Genomic DNA, 21,458 nt, shown 5'->3' on the forward strand with positions numbered 1-21,458 from the left:
AAGGACTATGAAGGTGAAATTTGAGAAGTCAGGGCTGATTGAGAGGCGCATATACAGTCTTTTTCACTCATATTTGTGAGTGGAATGGGAATGGAAATGACCAGCAGGCTTATGGGATACCTTTCGCGATGTGCCATTAAGTGGATAGCGGAGTATAGATGTAGGTGGAAATACTTTGTAAAATAAGTAGCTGACCAATGTAGTAGGAGAAACAGTGATATTTTTCATAGCAGTAAATGTACATATACATACATACAAAGCCGGCCGGTGTGGCCGTGCGGTTCTAAGCTCTTCAGTTTGGAACCGTGTGACCGCTACGGTCGCAGGTTCGAATCCTGCGTCGGGCATGGATATGTGTGATGTCTTTAGGTTAGTTAGGATTAAGTAGTTCTACGTTCTAGGGGACTGATGACCTCAGTAGTTAAGTCCCATAGTGCTCAGAGCCATTTGAGCCATACATACAAAATAATCTATTACTAGTTCCCTTAATTAGCCATGTGAGTAGATTAGCACTAGTCACAAACAGCTGGTTGTCACTACACTTCAGAGATAAATCCCTGTGGGAGCTTCTGCCTTAAGATTTGCAGTGTGGCTCATCCCACATCCATCCACATATTCATTTATGGAATGCAATGTGTAAATTAAAGAATGAACAAATGAATAACATTCACACCATATCTCTAGCCAGAGCAGAGGTTACAGTGTTGAAAGCAAATTTAATTTTCTGAAAAACATTCTGAAATATTCAACAATAGGTGCAACCCATCAAGACAAATTAAGATCATCATATTTCACTGAAAGAAGTTATACCTGTATAAGCAATTCCTCAGGATGTTTAAAATCATCAGATTTCACAAGGCTATAACTTTATTTATTACAAAGGTACAGAATTGGGGGCAGATTTTTACATCTATACATGCCTGCAAAACCTTTATTTACAAAGGAAACATATGATTTTCTCGTTGCTCACATTTTGTGTGTGTGCACATACAACATTAAGGTACTTTTCACAGCTGTGTTTAGGACCAGATTCGTCATTTACTGATCACAAATATCAAAATCCTTTTCTACACATTTAAGCATCCAGACAATAGACTTGATCCTTGCATTTTCAAGCATGTCAGTTAAGGAAACTCACTGCTGTTCCCATGTAGCATCATAATTCATCGAGTGTTGTTGGAAGAGGAGGCACATAGGTAGAGCCTTTCACAAACTCCCACCAATAAAAAAGATACCATACTGTGAGATGAAGCAAATTTCATGGTCAGGTCTGCAGCCCATTTAGCTGATCAATGCGGGTTCCAATGCAGTGGTGTACCATCTATGTGAATAATTATATTTCTGATAATTTTCCATCTCTTCTGTTTTTTGGCCATCTATGTGTTTTCTAATATTGTCAACTTTCTTCAGTTTGTTACAGAATTTGCTTCTCTTCAGATTCAGTTCAGTGCTAATCTCATCAAACTGTTCATCACATTACTTACGTTTAGTAATAACTCCTGATCACTACCAACAAACTTCCTTCCCCATATTGCACACCACTTTACCCTTATTAATGTTGCAGCTACCAGTTCAAGTCATCCCTTGAAGACTCATTTTATAAGATGCAAAAGCAATCAGAAATGACCTGCTACTGGAAGAAGTGAATACTACTGGTTACACAGTAAATGAAACAGACTGCGTTCAATTCCTTGGTGTCTGCTTGGGTTTCAATTGAAATGGGGTCCAAAAATTGGTAAACTTGTCAAGTTGATCCCCTCAGCATTACTCACCTACAGGCAATTACGATGGCATCTTTTGGTGTTTTCACTTGTTTTTGGAATTATCTTCTGGGAAAACCAAACAGAAATAAATAAAATATTAATGTTATTTAATGTAAAAGGCAATAGGGAGTTCCATAGTGACATGTAGATGCAAAGTGTTCACATCACATTCCTACTACAAGCTTGTATAGGATAAATACTGTTCATTGCTGCCATGCACTATTAAATTATCCTATAGGCTAGGACTGAGTGGAAGCATGCTAGGAAGCATTTCTGCATGTAGACACTCTGGAGGAACATTCATTAATTGCAGGGCAGAGAGATATGAGATTTTTGGTTAACTCGTTCTCATGCTGGTGCCTCCTTAATTTATTATCAATCTGAATGCCTAAGAACTTAACTCTTGGAACCTCATCCAGTGTCTGTCATTGATATCTCCTTGTATCTGTAAGTCATTTGAATTTGTTTGGAATTGCATGATGTACGTTTTTGTAAGTATAAAGGTTGAATTTTTGTGCTGTTGCCTGTAAACCAGTTGCAAGCATGATCCATTATTCTCCTGACTGTTTCTAGTATGAATGTGTTTGGCGATTATCAGTGTACTTGTTATCGGCAAGCATTGCAGATTTTGAAGGCATCTCCAATGGTTTTAGCACAACGTTTATGTAGGTCTGGATAAATCAAGTGCTGAACCCTGTGGGACATCATATGTATTGTTTCCCCATTCTGTATTCAGTTTTCCTCCCAAGGTATCATTTATTACTATGAACCAGTTTATTGTTGCTAAGCTGAGATTCAGTTCTTGTAAGTGTTATTCATTTAACACCACAACACTTGTAGTTTCCCCGAGTAAAGGGAGATTAAGGCTTTAATGTGATGCCAATAAGTTATCTCCACTTCTACATGACTTGTACAGTTACAGTATGAAAAAGTCATCCCAGCATTTGGAGACTGCTGTAAATAGTGAAGGAGAACATTTCGTTGATTATTTAAGTCTCTCTTATTTGTATCTGTTATGTATTAAAATTTGGGAAATGTGCCATGAAATACCAACCAAATAATTGCTGGAAATGGGTACATATGCCTTACCTTTTTTCATTTTATTGGTAAATTGTGTTTCCTTTCATCTCTGTCTAACCAATATGTATAATGTTCAAAACAACACATGGTCTGTTAAGCCCAGTGTCTGAATACAGATGTTGCAAACACGGATTGGTACTGTACATATCTTTTGCAACACAGTTAACTCAATGGATGTGTGCTAAGTCTTCAACAATGAATCATATTGTCTTTAGTTGTTGAGTTTATAAAGAATTTAATGTTTTCTCATAAAAATTCTGATCTGCAAGTAAGGTTATGGCTGAGTAAATGTCAGAACATTCTCAATTTCTTGTCATAAAATGATGTGGCAATGTTGAGAGGTTAATGTAATCTGTCCACTATTGATTCTCATAATATTTGAGGAGTAGTGTTTGGGTCAGCTGTGTTGTGGCAGTTAACCAACATAAAATCTAATTACTCTTGTTGTGAAGTATTGGTTTAAATAATTTTAATGAACAATCCGTAGGGTGCATTGAAATATTTTGTAGGTTATTAACTAAATTTGTTTACTTCATTGTAGAAATGACTGAACTACTAAATATCCACCAATTGATGTTGGAAATAATTTGATTTTGTTGTATGATCAGTAGGCCTGGTAGTTGCAGTGGATTGAGAAACAATTATTTCTTAATGGAATACAACAGTATACTTACACATTAAAGGTCAGTGGAATAAAAAGACAATTCAGCTGAGGAAAGAGTGATTCCAAGTTTCCTCTTGGGCAATATCATGTATGAAAAGTGAGTTTCATTCATTGTTATAGTAACAGTTCCTTTTCTAAATGATTGATAATGGGTTCACACAATACGCTGTGTGGAATTAAAGGTAGCCTCTGAAAGAATTTTTTAAAATTATGTATAAATCATAAATTATTTTAATTGCACCCTTCCTTTAAAATCCAAATACATAAGGAATATGTTAAATTAGGCCTGCAGTAACTATCTAAAACTTGAAATCATGAAGATAAAAGTAAATAACTAATTGTATTTGGGACACCATAGATTCTATTCCTCCCCACCCCATGAACCATGGACCTTGCCGTTGGTGGGGAGGCTTGCGTGCCTCAACGATACAGATAGCCATACCGTACGTACAACCACAATGGAGGAGTATCTGTTGAGAGGCCAGACAAACGTGTGGTTCCTGAAGAGGGGCAGCAGCCTTTTCAGTAGTTGCAGGGGCAACAGTCTGGATGATTGACTGATCTGGCCTTGTAACAATAACCAAAATGGCCTTGCTGTGCTGGTACTGCGAACGGCTGAAAGCAAGCGGAAACTACAGCCGTAATTTTTCCCGAGGGCATGCAGCTTTACTGTATGATTAAATGATGATGGCGTCCTCTTGGGTAAAATATTCCGGAGGTAAAATAGTCCCCCATTCGGATCTCTGGGCAGGGACTACTCAAGAGGATGTCGTTATCAGGAGAAAGAAAACTGGCGTTCTACGGATCGGAGCGTGGAATGTCAGATCCCTTAATCGGGCAGGTAGGTTAGAAAATTTAAAAAGGGAAATGGATAGGTTGAAGTTAGATATAGTGGGAATTAGTGAAGTTTGGTGGGAGGAGGAACAAGACTTCTGGTCAGGTGACTACGGGGTTATAAACACAAAATCAAATCGGGGTAATGCAGGAGTAGGTTTAATAATGAATAGGAAAATAGGAATGCGGGTAAGCTACTACAAACAGCACAGCGAACGCATTGTTGTGGCCAAGATAGATACGAAGCCCACACCTGCCACAGTAGTACAACTTTATGTGCCAACTAGCTCTGCAGATGAAGAAATTGAAGAAATGTATGATGAAATAAAAGAAATTATTCAGATAGTGAAGGGAGACGAAAATTTAATAGTCATGGGTGATTGGAATTCGAGTGTAGGAAAAGGGAAGAGAAGGAAACGTAGTAGGTGAATATGGATTGGGGCTAAGAAATGGAAGAGGAAGCCGCCTGGTAGAATTTTGCACAGAGCACAACTTAATCATAGCTAACACTTGGTTTAAGAATCATGAAAGAAGGTTGTATACATGGAAGAACCCTGGAGATACTAAAAGGTATCAGATAGATTATATAATGGTAAGACAGAGATTTAGGAACCAGGTTTTAAATTTTTAGATATTTCCAGGGGCAGATGTGGACTCAGACCACAATCTATTGGTTATGACCTGTAGATTAAAACTGAAGAAACTGCAAAAAAGTGGGAATTTAAGGAGATGGGACCTGGATAAACTGAAGGAACCAGAGGTTGTACAGAGTTTCAGGGAGAGCATAAGGGAACAATTGACATGAATGGGGGAAAGAAATACAGTAGAAGAAGAATGGGTAGCTTTGAGGGATGAAGTAGTGAAAGCAGCAGAGGATCAAGTAGGTAAAAAGACGAGAGCTAGTAGAAATCCTTGGGTAACAGAAGAAATATTGAATTTAGTTGATGAAAGGAGAAAATATAAAAATGCAGTAAATGAAACAGGCAAAAAGGAATACAAACGTCTCAAAAATGAGATTGACAGGAAGTGCAAAATGGCTGAGCACGGATGGCTAGAGGACAAATGTAAGGATGTAGAGGCTTATCTCACTAGGGGTAAGATAGATACAGCCTACAGGAAAATTAAAGAGACCTTTGGAGATAAGAGAACGACTTGTATGAACATCAAGAGCTCAGATGGAAACCCAGTTCTAAGCAAAGAAGGGAAAGCAGAAAGGTGGAAGGAGTATATAGAGGGTCTATACAAGAGCGATGTAGTTGAGGACAATATTTTGGAAATGGAAGAGAATGTAGATGAAGATGAGATGGGAGATACGATACTGCGTGAAGAGTTTGACAGAGCACTGAAAGACCTGAGTCAGAACAAGGCCCCCGGAGTAGACAACATTCCATTGGAACTACTGACGGCCTTGGGAGAGCCAGTCCTGTCAAAACTCTACCATCTGGTGAGCAAGATGTATGAAACAGGCGAAATACCCTCAGACTTCAAGAAGAATATAATAATTCCAATCCCAAAGAAAGCAGGTGTTGACAGATGTGAAAATTACCGAACAATCGGTTTAATAAGCCACAGCTGCAAAATACTAACACGAATTCTTTACAGACGAATGGAAAAACTAGTAGAAGCCGACCTCAGGGGAGATCAGTTTGGATTCCGTAGAAACACATGAGGCAATACTGACCTTACGACTTATCTTAGATGAAAGATTAAGGAAAGGCAAACCTACATTTCTAGCATTTGTAGACTTAGAGAAAGCTTTTGACAATGTTGACTGGAATACTCTATTTCAAATTCTGAAGGTGGCAGGGGTAAAATACAGGGAGCGAAAGGCTATTTACAATTTGTACAGAAACCAGATGGCAGTTATAAGAGTCGAGGGACATGAAAGGGAAGCAGTGGTTGGGAAGGGAGTAAGACAGGGTTGTAGCCTCTCCCCGATGTTATTCAATGTGTATATTGAGCAAGCAGTAAAGGAAACAAAAGAAAAATTCGGAGTAGGTATTAAAATCCATGGAGAAGATATAAAAACTTTGAGGTTCGCCGATGACATTGTAATTCTGTCAGAGACAGCAAAGGACTTGGAAGAGCAGTTGAATGGAATGGACAGTGTCTTGAAAGGAGGATATAAGATGAACATCAACAAAAGCAAAATGAGGATAATGGAATGTAGTCGAATTAAGTCGGGTGATGCTGAGGGAATTAGATTAGGAAATGAGACACTTAAAGTAGTAAAGGAGTTTTGCTGTTTGGGGAGCAAAATAACTGATGATGGTCGAAGTAGAGAAAACATAAAATGTAGACTGGCAATGGCAAGGAAAGCATTTCTGAAGAAGAGAAATTTGTTAACATCGAGTATAGATTTAAGTGTCAGGAAGTCGTTTCTGAAAGTATTCGTATGGAGTGTAGCCAGGTATGGAAGTGAAACATGGACGATAAATAGTTTGGACAAAAGGAGAATAGAAGCTTTCGAAATGTGGTGCTAGAGAAGAATGTTGAAGATTAGATGGGTAGATCACATAACTAATGAGGAAGTATTGAATAGGATTGGGGAGAAGTGAAGTTTGTGGCACAACTTGACCAGAAGAAGGGATCAGTTGGTAGGACATGTTCTGAGGCATCAAGGGATCACCAATTTAGTATTGGAGGGCAGCGTGGAGGGTAAAAATCGTAGAGGGAGACCAAGAGATGAATACACTAAGCAGATTCAGAAGGATGTAGGTTGCAGTAGGTATTGGGAGATGAAGAATCTTGCACAGGATAGAGTAGCATGAAGAGCTGCATCAAACCAGTCTCAGGACTGAAGACCACAACAACAACAACAACAACAACAACAACAACAACAACAACAGATTCTATTCACAGCTCACACAAATAGCATTATTTTTGATACTCAAAAAAACTAAAACTGTACATAGATCATACGATTTAAATACATAAGTTTTTCATTATATTACATTTTCTTCTTAAAAGATTCATCTTGCAACACAGTCATAGGTCCCAGTTCTAAAGACATAAGTAATATCTGTTGCTTTTTAAATGATCATTGGTTAATTTATTAATGTTCAAATTTGTTCTTTTCTAATAAAAAGTGCTGTCACTTTTGTATTTTGTGAAAAAATTGTAGCCTTTGGAATGGGTTTCAAAAACATTACCATAGGTTCTGCATTTTCGGAGATGCCACAGAAATTGGTTTATACCTCTCTCATTTAAAATTTGTACGGTGAGAAACAATCCAGGATTTATCAGATCAACATGCACATCCTTGACAACATCTGTTGCTATTGTGTCTTCGTCTGCGCATTTGATCCCCACAAGATTCATTTTCTACCTCTGAATACCAAGCACATCTTCGATGGGTTGCATCCTTAGTTACGAGAAGATGTTTGGTTTTTTCAAGCTTCAGGGTTCTTGTGACAATACTAGTATTATAGCTTAAGGTAAAAAACAATAATAGTTTTGAATGTGAGCAAAAATGTTTGAGCTGAATGTGAGTTACACTCACTCAGTTGTCCAGAAACGCATCTTCCAGTACCATAAAACATGGTTTTTACTTGAATCTGAGTTTGTGCTCATTTATAAAAATCTGTAGCCCAGCCAGCATACCATTTTCTGTGTTTCATCTGGTTCCACACTCCTCTCTTCATTGTACCATCAATAGCATCCATGATGACTTTACCATGTCATGCAGCAAAGAATAACAGTCCATTTCCACTTTTAATACTTTTGAACACAAACTGGATAATGTGTACTTGTTTTCAAATAGAGAAGTATGGCCATCTCAATGAATTGTCAACTTTTTTGAGATGCGAGATCATCTTATTTACATCAGGTATTATTTATAAGACAACACAGCAACAGAAACTGCTTCATGTGTTAGATATCATTAGTGATGATGGCATGATAAAATGTTCCTGCAGCATCCAGGTGCAACCTGTGGAGCCTGTACTTATTCGTGTTATGAATGAGATTTTAGACTTTTGTCTTTGTTAATCATAGACACACTATCTACAAAGTCAGTCTGTAGATCTCCAGATTTAAGAAATCCATTTTGCACATATCCCCAATTCAGCAGATTCTGAGTTTTCTATGAAGCAGTGAAATATTAAATATAAAATTTCCTTATCAATTTAGAACACTACATCAGTGATGGTACCATTAACTTCTGCATATTTTTGTTGCCTGTCAACATCAATCCATGTTTTCCATTTTACTTATTTGTCAGTCGACTTCATTATTTAATGTGGGGTGATGTTTAGGAGCTATAGCTTTTACACTTTATACATGAGTTCGTAGTACACATGAATTAACAATAGACTACATGTTCCAGTAACTCCTTACCTCATAAAAAATGCTCTTTTCAGTGTCATTTTTCAGTGCAGTCACCAGATAATAAGAGTTGGCATGATACCTTCCTACATACATTGAGGTGTATTCGAAACCAACAAAATGTGTAATGAATGAAAGTATTTTTTATTTGTCCTATTTCTGTGTCTGCCTAAAATTGCTTATAAGCTCTGTGAGCTGAAAATACCATGTAGTGTTTTTGCAAAACTCTGTGTATCTTTGTCTTCGGATCTTTAAATATTTATGTCAGGTGCTTCACAGATTGTCATCTCCGTAGTAAAAAAAAATAAATAAAAAAAAAATAAACTGTTTGCTTCTCTTTTTCTGAAACCTTGTTATCCATTTTGTGTTGTTAATGTGCGCTTAAACATTATGGAAGTTGTTCCACTGGAACAATTAATTTGTTTGTTACTGCATATTTCCAAGTTGGGCTCTCTGGATGTAGTTATTTCAATCTTTTCCCTGCTTTTCCTAAAGTTTTTGGGGATTAGTATGAACATAAATAGGGTTCTGATGATCACACTCCAGTGACATGAGTGGTTGTGCATTTACTTTCTTTGTACATATTCTTCACAACTCTTTTTCCTCTTTATTTTAAATCTAGACATTTGCGAAGTTGTTCTCTTCCCTTTCCTTTGGAGTGTTGTGATATTTTCTTGTCTTTTTCTCTACATTGAACCAATTGTAATTGATTTGCTTATAGTTTTGCAAAATTTCTCTCTCTGTCTCTCTCTCTCTCTCTCTCTCTCTCAAATTTATTATCCGTTATCTTTAACAGAAAGCTAGTAATAATAATGTGTAACAATGCACCAGCCTTCATATACAGATGTATTACTATGTAAATTATTCAGCAAATGAAACTTTTATTGATTCATCCACAAAATTATTCTGTCATAAATTCTTTGCTTTACAGCATATCTTTTTTAAATTGTTTAGGTTAAAGTTAACTAACAAAAAATTTAAACATTCTTCCTGACCTACCTTCTGTGTAGTAAGAATCCTTGATGTTAAATTCTTCTTTGGATATCACAACTTAATCAGTATTTTTAGTTACATATCTGGCAGCAAACATGATGAATTTAAACTTAAAATGCCTCTAACACTGTAGCCAAACAAAATGTATTTTGTAACATGGTCTACGCAGTTCACATCAGCACACAGGAAGTGTCATACTGATCAGTACATCAGGTATGTAATGTGAAGACAAAGATTCTTCATATCATTGTAATTAACTGAGCAACCATCACAGCCTATACCCACACAGTTCTCCAAGGACAGAGAAAGGCTTTCCATTCTCCTAGAATCGTAGTACTTAATACTTCACCAGTAACGCTACGCTCTTCATCTTGACACGTCAGGTTCATCGTCAGTGTTTCCACTACAATCCTTGTCTACATCTACATCTACATCTACATGACTACTCTGCAATTCACATTTAAGTGCTTGGCAGAGGGTTCATCGAACCACAATCATACTATCTCTCTCTACCATTCCACTCCCGAACAGCGCGCGGAAAAAATGGACACCTAAACCTTTCTGTTTGAGCTCTGATTTCTCTTATTTTATTTTGATGATCATTCCTACCTATGTAGGTTGGGCTCAACAAAATATTTTCGCATTCGGAAGAGAAAGTTGGTGACTGAAATTTCGTAAATAGATCTCGCCGCGACGAAAAACATCTTTGCTTTAATGACTTCCATCCCAATTCGCGTATCATATCTGCCACACTCTCTCCCCTATTACGTGATAATACAAAACGAGCTGCCCTTTTTTGCACCCTTTCGATGTCCTCCATCAATCCCACCTGGTAAGGATCCCACACCGCACAGCAATATTCTAAGAGAGAACAAACGAGTGTAGTGTAAGCTGTCTCTTTAGTGGACTTGTTGCATCTTCTAAGTGTCCTACCAATGAAACTCTAAAATCTTTTGTGTAATTTGCCGCCACCATCAACATATCTAGCAGCTAAATTCAGTTGGGTTATGTGCACTATGTACGTAGTCTCATCGAAAATTATGCGTTAATAACGAGAATCTTTGATTTCCTCCAGTAATCTCGATAACATCACTGTTTCACAGCACGAAATAAGTTCGTTACACTTTGTTTTACATATGCAAGTGGCATTCGCTTTAGTGGCGTCAAGGTGATGTTTTAGTTGCAAGTCTCCAGCGTCAGTTCTAAATCTTAGAAGAGCTTAGAAGTTTCCTGTGTTACTCACTATACTCTCACGATCATTATCATTTTCTAATAGACTCCCATCATGCCTAAGGCCCCCCCCCCCTCCCCCGCAGGGGAATATTTTGCTTTCCATGAGATATGATTGTTTTTATTATAGGTACAAGACAATCTCAGTCTTCCCTAATGTTTTCCATTCTCTGTCTTGACATGGATTTATGACACAAAGTTTGCATTCCTTGTGTTGCCAAAAATAATTTTGCATCTGTTGATACTTCAATGTGGTACTTGAGCTGAGAGTGAGTCTCATGGTCACCATCTTTACCAGTAAGTTTGGCAAACTTTGATAGTGGTTCAGTCACAAGTTTCTTGGTGATAGTGGATTTCTTTCATCCAGCCATTTTATTGTTCACAAAAAGTGAACAGTTAATGCAAAAAAGTCCCTTTTTAACTTGGGAGAACATCAGCCATGGATACTGTTTAAAATGATTATCATGCACTTGCCTATGTTCAACCCACCCTTCCTTGTTGTGCTCAGAAGTAGGAAAGACAACCTTTTCCAGGTTTCCTTGGAGCTGTGAGAAGCTTGTGTTTTATATCATCAATAATATCCTGATGGTAATACATCCTATTAATTGCCAATATCTGTGTGATTGAAGGAATTGGTCAATGAACTTTGTTGTGGAAGTTTTGACATAGTGCTGGGCTGTGCCTTTACATCTGGTGGTGTTTTTGCGGCTGAATGGTGACTAGAATCATCAGATGTTTCTACTTTCTTTTCTTTATTACATATCAATCCATTTTATTATATTGTTACAATGTAGGTAAATTAGATGCCAATTATTCTCGAATAAATACTTTATTCGCACTGAAAAATGTATCGCTGGTACCCTTAGCACTAATACACACTTGGCGACTCTCCCAGATTTCTAATATCACTGAGCACAATACTGACTGAAGTCCGTGTTAATAGCCAGTAATGCAGTTGTTCACTTTTTATCACTTCCAAGTTATTGTGAAGATTGTAGCTTTCAAACTGACTACCTGGCAGCGACTCTGCTTTCATATATATGTGGCTCAGTTGTGAGAACATTCGCTGCCAGAATGTCAAATGTACTTTTGGCCACTTCTAAGTCACACTGGTGAAGTTGCCCCCTGAGCTAGGTGTTCAACAGATGCTTGTCTAAGTCACATGGCAGTGGCAGCTACAGCAGGGTTAAGATTAACGACAAAATTAGTAAATGAGGGCAAGGCTCTCACATTCCCACAAACAAAGAAGAGCCAAATACAGATAGAGAAAAGCTTACAATATTGGTTTCCACACAGAAAGACACAGTAAAAGGAAATTATTGACACAAATATATTTATGAACCTGCTAATATTGCTACTGCAGAAGTGCTGTATTTGTTCTGCACACATTGTACCGCTCGGTTAGCTTTTTTTTTTTTTTTTTTTTTTTGACAACAAATGCCATGAGAATCTTTCAGTTGAGTAGCCCAAAAAATGAATTTGTTATGCCACTGCTTTTGTGGGTATAAATTTGTGATACTGGATATGGTGGATGCAGAGAAAGTCCACCCATCGGGTAGGAGATTTCAGAAAATCATGGAAGAACAAATATGTATGTAACAATAGTGAAATAGCTGTAAACCTAACTTTGGTGGCATGCATAAATATTCACAGACAGCTATAATTGTACCAAGAGTGTGACTGCATCATTAGACCATTTGACTAGGATAAGTGAAGGAGAGTAAACCAGCCATGAGTTTGTACTCTGTTGCACATAAAACAAGTGGTCACTGCTTTTTACATCAGAGGCCATTCCTTGTGCCTGTTCATTATCGCGGAAAATTTCTCTCTAGTTTTGGGTTCCTAGGACAACGACCATGGGTGTCCAGATAGCATATGTGAGTTGTTTTCTATGACTTCTGAAGGATTGCTAGTGGTGTAAGCAAAACAATTATATTTATTTTTATTTGTACAGATTTAGGACAAATTCACAATTACATTCAATTGTGAAATAATTAAATTTGAAACTTACATAGCATCCGTAATTCACCCACATCACTACTGGGACTGTGGCACTGGAGGGAAGCAGAAAGTTGTCATGATATGTTACATGTTTTCTATTTTGTACAATAATGATGTAGCATTGTTTTGCAGAATGAAGAAATGTTTATTTAAGGAAAAGTAGTGGACTTCTTGGCTTCACCCGGGTGTGCATTTACTCCAGATCTAACACCCTCGACCTGCATTCCCTTCCACTCTATTCTCTGTCCATGCACCCCCCCCCCCCCACCTCCCCAGGGGCCTTTTAGGGTGATTCATTGGCTGAAAAGGTCAAAGTGATGGTATACGGATGCAATGTGAAACCGTAGGTCCCTCCCCCTTCTGGTGCTTAAAGTATCCGGAATTTGGGCACGTCTTTGCATTGCAGCACTATCCTTATCTGTAGAGATTGTGGATGAGTATCTCTTGCAAATGCCCCTTGTGCCTCTGCCCCCATCTGTGTCCACAGTGGAAAGCACCACACTCCCTGCTCACCAGATTACACTGTTCTTCTAGGGAGTGAAGAAGGTATAAGAATACAAGACTCTGGACAAACCTACTGATGAAGAGGCCAAAAGGAAAGCATGTACACTATGTCATATGCTACAACTACAAAGACATTTCCCTTTTGTTGATTGTATTCGTGTCTGTTACTCTTTCTGCAGTGGGCCCTCAGGCCATCCCCTTCCCCTGATGGTTTGACTGCTCCCCTTCTCTTCCCATCCACCAGGGACGTTTGTCTCCACCTCCCAGCCCGAGATGACTAAGCTTCTTCTGGCTTCTCTTGCCAGGAAGGGATCCTTTGGGACACTTCCTTCCCTGGGTTGCACAGATCTACAACTGGACACCAGTAACTGGCTGAAGGCGCCACAGGCTGTTGGTCACACTGCTTTACGATAATCATTTTTATCTGAAACTGATTCAGAGAAGCCCTTGGCATCATCAAAATCCTCTAAGGAGAGAAAAGACAAGAAAAGTAGTTCAAGGAGGCGGACCTTCCAGTGGACCCCCATACTGGCAGATCCCACCTGTTCAACTCCTGTGGCCAAGGCAAAGATTCCAGCAACCCCTAAGGCCCCAGTTTGCTCCACACAATGGAACTCGGAATGGAGTTTGCGCAGATGTTGTGGATACACTGTTTAGCAAACTTTTGCCTCTTGATACACCTTTGGAGGCTGTGGCTGTTTGGGTAAAGTGCATTTCAGCATAGTACTGTCTGCAGTGTTTACATCCCTTCTGATGATAAAGCATCTCATGACATATTTTTTGCATTGGTTTCCCAGCTCCCCCCCCCCCCCCCCCCCAACTTTCCTAATTTTGGGCAGTTTCAATGAACATAACCCTTTGTAGCTTTTAACTATGATCACTAGCCATCGTAAGGACCTGCAGGCCAGGGGGGCCGTCGGTTCGAGGTGCTACAGTCTGGAACCGAGCAACCACTACCGTCGCAGATTTGAATCCTGCCTCAGGCATGGATGTGTGTGATGTCCTTAGGTTAGTTAGATTTAAGTAGTTGTAAGTTCTATGGATTCATCAGTGTCCTAACCCTCTGCCCTGATAGAGCACCAGGGCCAGGTCACATTCACAAGCATCATATCCTTGCCATCTGTAACTGGATCTGGAGCGAGGGCCAGTTCCCATTTCAACAATTAGAAAGCATCATTGTGCTGAAAGTGAGTAGGCACCTCTAGAGATGGGCTGTTATTGCCCAGTAAGTTTCACCAATGTTTTCTGTAAATTGCTTGAATGCGCAGAGAGCTGACAGTTGTGTGGCTCTTTGAGTCTTGGTCTTCTGGCTGCATCCCAGTGTGATTTTTGCCAAGGCTGTTCCATTACTGATAATATGGTTTGCCTGCAGTCTGCCAGCCAATCAGCTTTTGCCCAATGTCAGTGCATTATAGCTGTCTTCTTTGACCTGCAAAAGCTGTGTGACACCAGGAGGTGACACCATATCTTTGCTGCCTTACACAAGTGGGGTCTGTGGGAGCCACTCCCAATTTTTATCTAGAATTTCCTGTCGTAGTGTATGTTCTGGGTTCTAGTTGGTGCTTCCCACAACACTCCACATATCCAAGAGAATGAAGTCCTGCAGGGCTCTGTACTGAGTGTCCCTGTCTTTCCACAAGCCATCAGTGGTCAACTCCAGCTGTGAGGTCATCAGTAGCAGAGGTCATGAGTATCACCCTCCTTGTATGCTGACTATTTCTGCCTCTTACTATTGCTCCTCTAGTGTGTGTGTGTGTGTGTCACTGAATGTAGACTGCAAGGTGGCATACGAAAGACGTGGTCATGGGCACTCGCCCATGGCTTTTCGTTTTCAACTGCCAAGACCCATGTCATGGTTTTCTGTCAACATTGTATGGTTCATCCACAACCAGAACTTTTTTGATGACAAACTTCTCAATGAGGCAGGAACTTACTGCTTTTTAGGACTGGTCTTTGATTCTTAGTTGGCATGAAATCCCAATCTTTGGCAGTGTAAGTGAAAGTGCTTGCTGCACCTCAGTACACTTCGTCACCTGAGTAACACCAGCAGGGATGCAGAGTGCACTGCCCTTCTGCAGCTTTACAAAGCCATGATACAACCCTGTCTTGGTAATGGGAGTCTGGAATATGGTTTGGCATGATCCTCAGCCTTGTGGATACAGGATCTGATGCACCACTGTGGGGTTTGATTTGCAACAGGAGTGTTTCGAACCAGTCTTGTAGACAGATTACTCATGGAGGCTGGGGTTCATTCATTGTGGTGTCAGGAGATGATGCCTCAGTGGCTGACTTAGTTTTATGTTTAATTCTTGAGGAGGGCTTTTACCACTCTGTTTAAGGGAGGGCAACTTAACGTTATTGCCTCATTGAGGGGTGGGCAGAACACTCTGTTGCCTCCTCCCTCTCCCTCTCCCTACCCCCCTCCATCTCTCTCTCCACCCTCTTCCCCCCTCTCTTACTCCCCACCCTGACCCCTCTCTCTGTCTCCCTCCCCCCTCTCTACCCCCTCCCTCTCTCCCCCCTCACCCCGCACTCTCTCTCCCCTCACCCCACACTCTCTCACCCCTGATTTGGATGCATTCTGACACTCACTCTTCCCAATCGATAAGAATCTCTGCAAAGTTGGATGATACTCATAAGAAAGGAATATTGAAAGCTGTGTCATACACACAGAAGTTAGCAAGCAGTTATAATTCACAGATTGTTTTCTTCTTTCAGTCTGTTAAAAATCCATTGGGAATATCTTGGTCCACTGATTTTATCAAGGAGGATCCTGAATTTAATTTGGAAATGAATATAACTGAGAATATTGTAAGTATTTACATCTCTGATGTATTGCTTGTAGTCAAATAAGTCTTTTAGTAAGTGTGTAGAGTAAAAGTTGCATTGAAATAGAATTGTCACAGATTGTCAGTTTTCTGGAATTTGTTGCTGTTCGTAATTGTAGAATATTCTTCTGCTCTTGCACTTGACTTTCATATCACCTCTTACGTTCTGACTGTTTTAAATAGAAGGGGACTAGTGGTTGGTATAATGCTGTTCTGTTGCCCTTGTTGATATCAACTATATTGTATAATGGTTGTCTGTGATGGTCCCGAAATTCACATTTAGATGAAGTTTAATTCCAATAGTGTAGGGCATTTGAGAAATATTCCTCCTTTCAATATCATCTGATAAATACAATTCGAAAGAACATTGACTGTCCTTATCCTTTCCCTAAAAATTTATTGGGTTTTGATAAAGAGATAAAATTTGTGTGTTGTAGATCAGCCCTGATACTTAGGCCACAACCTGTACATATTGTGGCAGCTTCTGTGGTACCTGTTGTATTACTTATAAAATTTTCATTCATAGAAAAACTCTGTGTATGTCTTATGTTTTTCGGTGAATGATTGTACATAGATGAAGCCATCTATGACCTCACCATTCAAGTCCTGGCAGATCTAAAGACGAAAGATTAATTTTTTAAATACGCTTTATGACCTTGCTAAGGGAAGAAGATGCTCACATTGATAAACATGTCACAGGAATGAAATTAGACAAAGTTTGGGGAACGTTCAACACACAATTGCAGAAGGTTAGGTACTGGCTCACTCTCGATCTCATTGTTCATAAACAAACTTCCTGAAGTTATAAAGGATTTTTCAGGCACTCAAATGTTAGCTTCTTCAGACACTGGAATGTGTGGTGATTATACAAGCATACAGGTTGAGGATCCAAACTATCATGCTACGGACAGCTCAGAGAGTATGTAAAGGAGTGTAGCTGATTCACAGCTAACAGGCAAGACTTAACTGTCACAGGGACTCATGTTATGCCATTTTAAACAAATGAAAGGCATGCATTGGCATCACAAGAAGACAGGACAGTAAGTGAAACAGTAGTAGTGTTGTTCCACAAGAAGGGTTTTACAGAAATGAGAACACCACACATAGTAGTCAGGGATGTGCAAATGAGGAGCTTGCCCACAGCAGTGCCCTAGGGCATAGCTGTAGTTGTCAAAGTGGCTGGATTGTAGTTGGTGACCACTTACCATGAAAATACAAAAGGCCATACTGGCCTTTGTATGCAGCCCAAGAGATCACAAGCTGAGCAATATGTCTCCACGGCACCAGGGCCAGAGGTTCAGGGATAGTGTCCACTGCATGGAGTGCTGCTCCCAATGCAAGTGTGCAGAACAGTGTGTTGCTGGTTGTGTGGTCTGGAAAACCATGTCGTGTGGTTGGCACTGAAATCACTGACATGTACTCCACTTGTTACATTGAAAATATGTAACTTAGATTAAAGAGTGGTAGACACATGAGAAATCTATGAATAGGATTTTTGACCATAACAGTTATCCTGAGTAGTACATGAAGTTGTGCAGTGAACATCTTAGCTCTCTCAGCTAGAGTGCCATGCAACCTTTGTGGTCTCGACAGCATAAAATGCAAGGGCTTAATAATGATGCAGAGAAATAGGGCTGATCATTTTGATACTGGCACATGGCCAGCAAGATTCTGTATTAATTGTGGAATTGGAAATTTTATTAGGTAATTGCATGAGAAGCCAGAGCAAGATAGCAAAGTAATACTTTGTTGGAGAAGCAATTCAGTGCCAGGCTGCTACATCTGTTACTGGTAGGTTCAAACAACACACAAGTATAACGGACATCTTTCAGGAGCTCAAATGAGAATTCCCAGAGGGAAGGTGATGCTCTTTTAAGAAATGCCATTGAGAACATTTAGAGAACTGCCATTTGAAGCTGACTGCTGAACGATTTTCTTGTTTCCAACATACATAGCACATAAGGACTATGAAGATAAAATTTGAGAAGTCAGGACTGATAGAGAGGCACATATACAGTCTCTTTCCCTCGTATTTGCGAGTGGAATGGGAACGGAAATGACCAGCAGGGTTATGGGGTGCCCTTCGCCATTAGTGCCATTAGGTGGGTAGTGGTGTATCCATGTATGTGGAGATACAAGGTAAAATAAGTAGGTGCCTAATGTAGTACGATCAACAGTGATGTTTTTCGTAGTAGTAAATGTACATATACATAGATACAAAATAATCTATTAGCAGTTCCCATAATTAGCAGTATGAGTAGATTAGTACTAGTCACAAACAGCTAGTTGTCACTATACTTCACAGAGGTAAATCCCTGTGGGAGCTTTTGTCTTTAAGATTTGCAGCCTGGCTCATCCCTCATCCATTCACACCCCATCTCTTTCCAGAGCAGAGATTACAGTGTTGAAAGCAAATTTAATTTCATGAAAAAAATTCTGAAACATTCAGTAATAGATGGAACCCATAGAGACAAATTGAGATCTTCATATTTCAATGAAAGAAGTTATACCTGTATAAGCAGTTCCTCAGGATGTTTCAAATCATCAGATATCACAAGGCTATAACTTTGACATAAATAAAGATACAGAATTGGGGTCAGATTTTTACTTCTATACATGCCTGCAAAGCCTTTATTTACAAAGGAACCATATGATTTTCTCATTGCTTACATTTTATGTGTGTGCACATACAACATTAAGGTGCTTTTCACAGCTGTGTTTAGGGCCAGATTCATCATTTACTGCTCACAAATATCAAAGTTCTTGTCAACACATTTAAGCATCCAGGTATTAGACCTAATCCATGCATATGCAAGCATGTCAGTTTAGTAAACTCACTGCTGTTCCCATGTAGCATCATAGTTCATCCAAAGTTGTTGGAAGAGGAGGCACATAGGAGGAGCCTTTCACAAACTCCCACCAATAAAAAAGATACCATACTGTGAGATGAAGCAAATTTCAAGGTCAGTTCTGCAGCCCCTTTAGCTGATCAATCCCTCAGGCAGCTTACTGGTAAGAAGTGCTCTTTTGTGCAGGTTCCAATGCAGTGATATACCATCCATATGAAAAATTATATTTCTGATAATTTTCCATCTCTTCTGTTTTTGGTCCATGTGTTTTGTAATATTGTCAACTTTCTTCAGTTTATTACAGAATTCCCCTCTCTTCAGATTCAGTTCAGTGTTATCTCACTAAACTGTTCATCACATTGCTTAAGTTTAATAATAAATCATGATCACTACCAACAAACTTCCTGTATCATATTGCACAGCACTTTACCCTTACTAATGTTGCAGTTACCAGTTCAAGTCATCCCTTGAAGACTCATTTTATAAGATGGAAAAGCAATCAGAAATGACCTGCTACTGGAAGAAGTAGATACTACTGGTTACACACTAAAGGAAACATACTGCAGACAATTCCTAGGTGTCTGCTTGGGTTTCAATTGAAATGGTAAACTTGTCAAGTTGATCCCCTCAGCATTACTCACCTACAGGCAATTATGATGGCATCTTTTGGAGTTTTCACTTGTTTTTGGAATTATCTTCTGGGAAAGCTAACTTGAAATAAAAAGCAATTAATGTTATTTAACGTAAAAGCCAATAGGGAGTTCCATAGTGACATGTAGGTGCAAGTTTCCCTAGGTCAATGGAGAGGTTAATGCAAGGTGTTCACATCACAATCCTGCTACAAGCTTGTATAGGATAAATACTAATTTGTTCATTGCTGCCATGCTCTATAAGATTATCCTATAGGATAGTACTGAGAGAAAGCACGCTAGGAAGCATTTCTGCAACTTGACATTCTGGAGGAACATCCATTAATTACAGGGCAGAGAGATATGAGCTTTTTGGTTAACTCATTCTCATGCTGGTGCCTCCTAATTTATTATTGATCTGAATGCCCAAGAACTTAACTCATGGATCCTCATCCAGTGTCTGTCACTGATATCTCCTTGTATCTGTAAGTCATTTGGATTTGTTTGGAATTGCATGATGTGTGTTTTTGTAATTATAAATCTAAAAACAAAGATGATGTAACTTACCAAACGAAAGCATTGGCATGTTGATAGACAGACACACACACACACACACACACACACACACACACACACACACACACACACACACACACACAACATTCAAGCTTTCGCAACCAACGGTTGCTTCATCAGGAAAGAGGGAAGGAGAGGGAAAGACAAAAGGATGTGGGTTTTAAGGGAGAGGGTAAGGAGTCATTCCAATCCCGGGAGCGGAAAGACTTACCTTAGGAGGAAAAAAGGACAGGTATACACTTGTGCGTGCGCACGCACACACACACACACACACACACACACACACACACACACACACACACACACACACACATCCACATATCCACATATATACAGACTGTTGCCCATTATCCTTCCCACCCCTCCCACAGTAGTATTCTGCCTTCCACTGAACCTACACAATATACTTATTCATCCTTACACAACTCCTGCTTCCAACCCCTTACCTCATGGCCAATATCCCTGTAATAGACCTAGATGCAAGAAGTGTTCCAAGTGTCCTCCACCACCGCCACCGCCACCTACTCTAGTCCAGTCACAAACATCACCTATCCCATCAAAGACAAGGCTACTTGTGAAACCCGTCATGTAACCTACAAGCTAAGCTGCAATCACTGCTGTATTCTATGCGGGCATGACAACCAACAAGCTGTCTGTCCACATGAATGGCCACTGACGAACTATGGCCAAGAACCAAGTGGACCACCCTGTTGCTGAGTAAGCTGCCAAACATAACATTCTTCACTTCAGTGACTGCTTCACAGCCTGTGCCATATGAATCCTTCCCACCAACACCAGCTTTTCTGTATTGCACAGCTGGGAACTTTCCCTGCAATACATCTACATTCCTGTAACCATCCTGGCCTCAACCTTCATTAGTCACTGCTCTCACCCGTCCAGCCCTTTTCTTGTTCCCATTCCATCTCTACGCAGCTGTCATTCCACCATCACACCATGACTTTTACAGTTACAGAATGAAAAAGTCATCCCAACATTGGGAGACTGCTGTAAACAGTGAAGGAGAACATTTTGTTGATTACTTAAGTCTCTCTTACTTGTATCTGTTATATATTAAAATTTGGGAAATATGCCATGAAATACCAATTAAATAATTGTTGGAAATGGGTACATATGCCTTACCTTTTTTCATTTTATTGGTAAACTGTGTTTCCTTTCATCTC

The 21,458-nt window shown here is 39.5% G+C and overlaps 1 protein-coding gene across 6 annotated transcripts in view; it reads left to right on the forward strand.

Annotated features, from left to right (window-relative positions):
- The window catches only part of LOC126427299 (putative zinc finger protein 66), a 138,579-nt gene that overhangs the window by 45,869 nt on the left and 71,252 nt on the right, over nucleotides 1-21,458 (forward strand). For 5 of the 6 annotated variants that reach the window (XM_050089601.1, XM_050089602.1, XM_050089600.1 and 2 more), the window contains one exon: nucleotides 16,114-16,206. In XM_050089601.1, coding sequence (XP_049945558.1) covers nucleotides 16,114-16,206 — 93 coding nt within the window. Of the gene's footprint in view, nucleotides 1-16,113; nucleotides 16,207-19,519; nucleotides 19,639-21,458 lie in introns of those variants that run through there. The other variant, XM_050089604.1, reaches the window with a different exon arrangement.

The sequence above is a fragment of the Schistocerca serialis genome, chromosome 11 (assembly GCF_023864345.2).
Source record: "Schistocerca serialis cubense isolate TAMUIC-IGC-003099 chromosome 11, iqSchSeri2.2, whole genome shotgun sequence".
NCBI lineage: Eukaryota > Metazoa > Arthropoda > Insecta > Orthoptera > Acrididae > Schistocerca > Schistocerca serialis.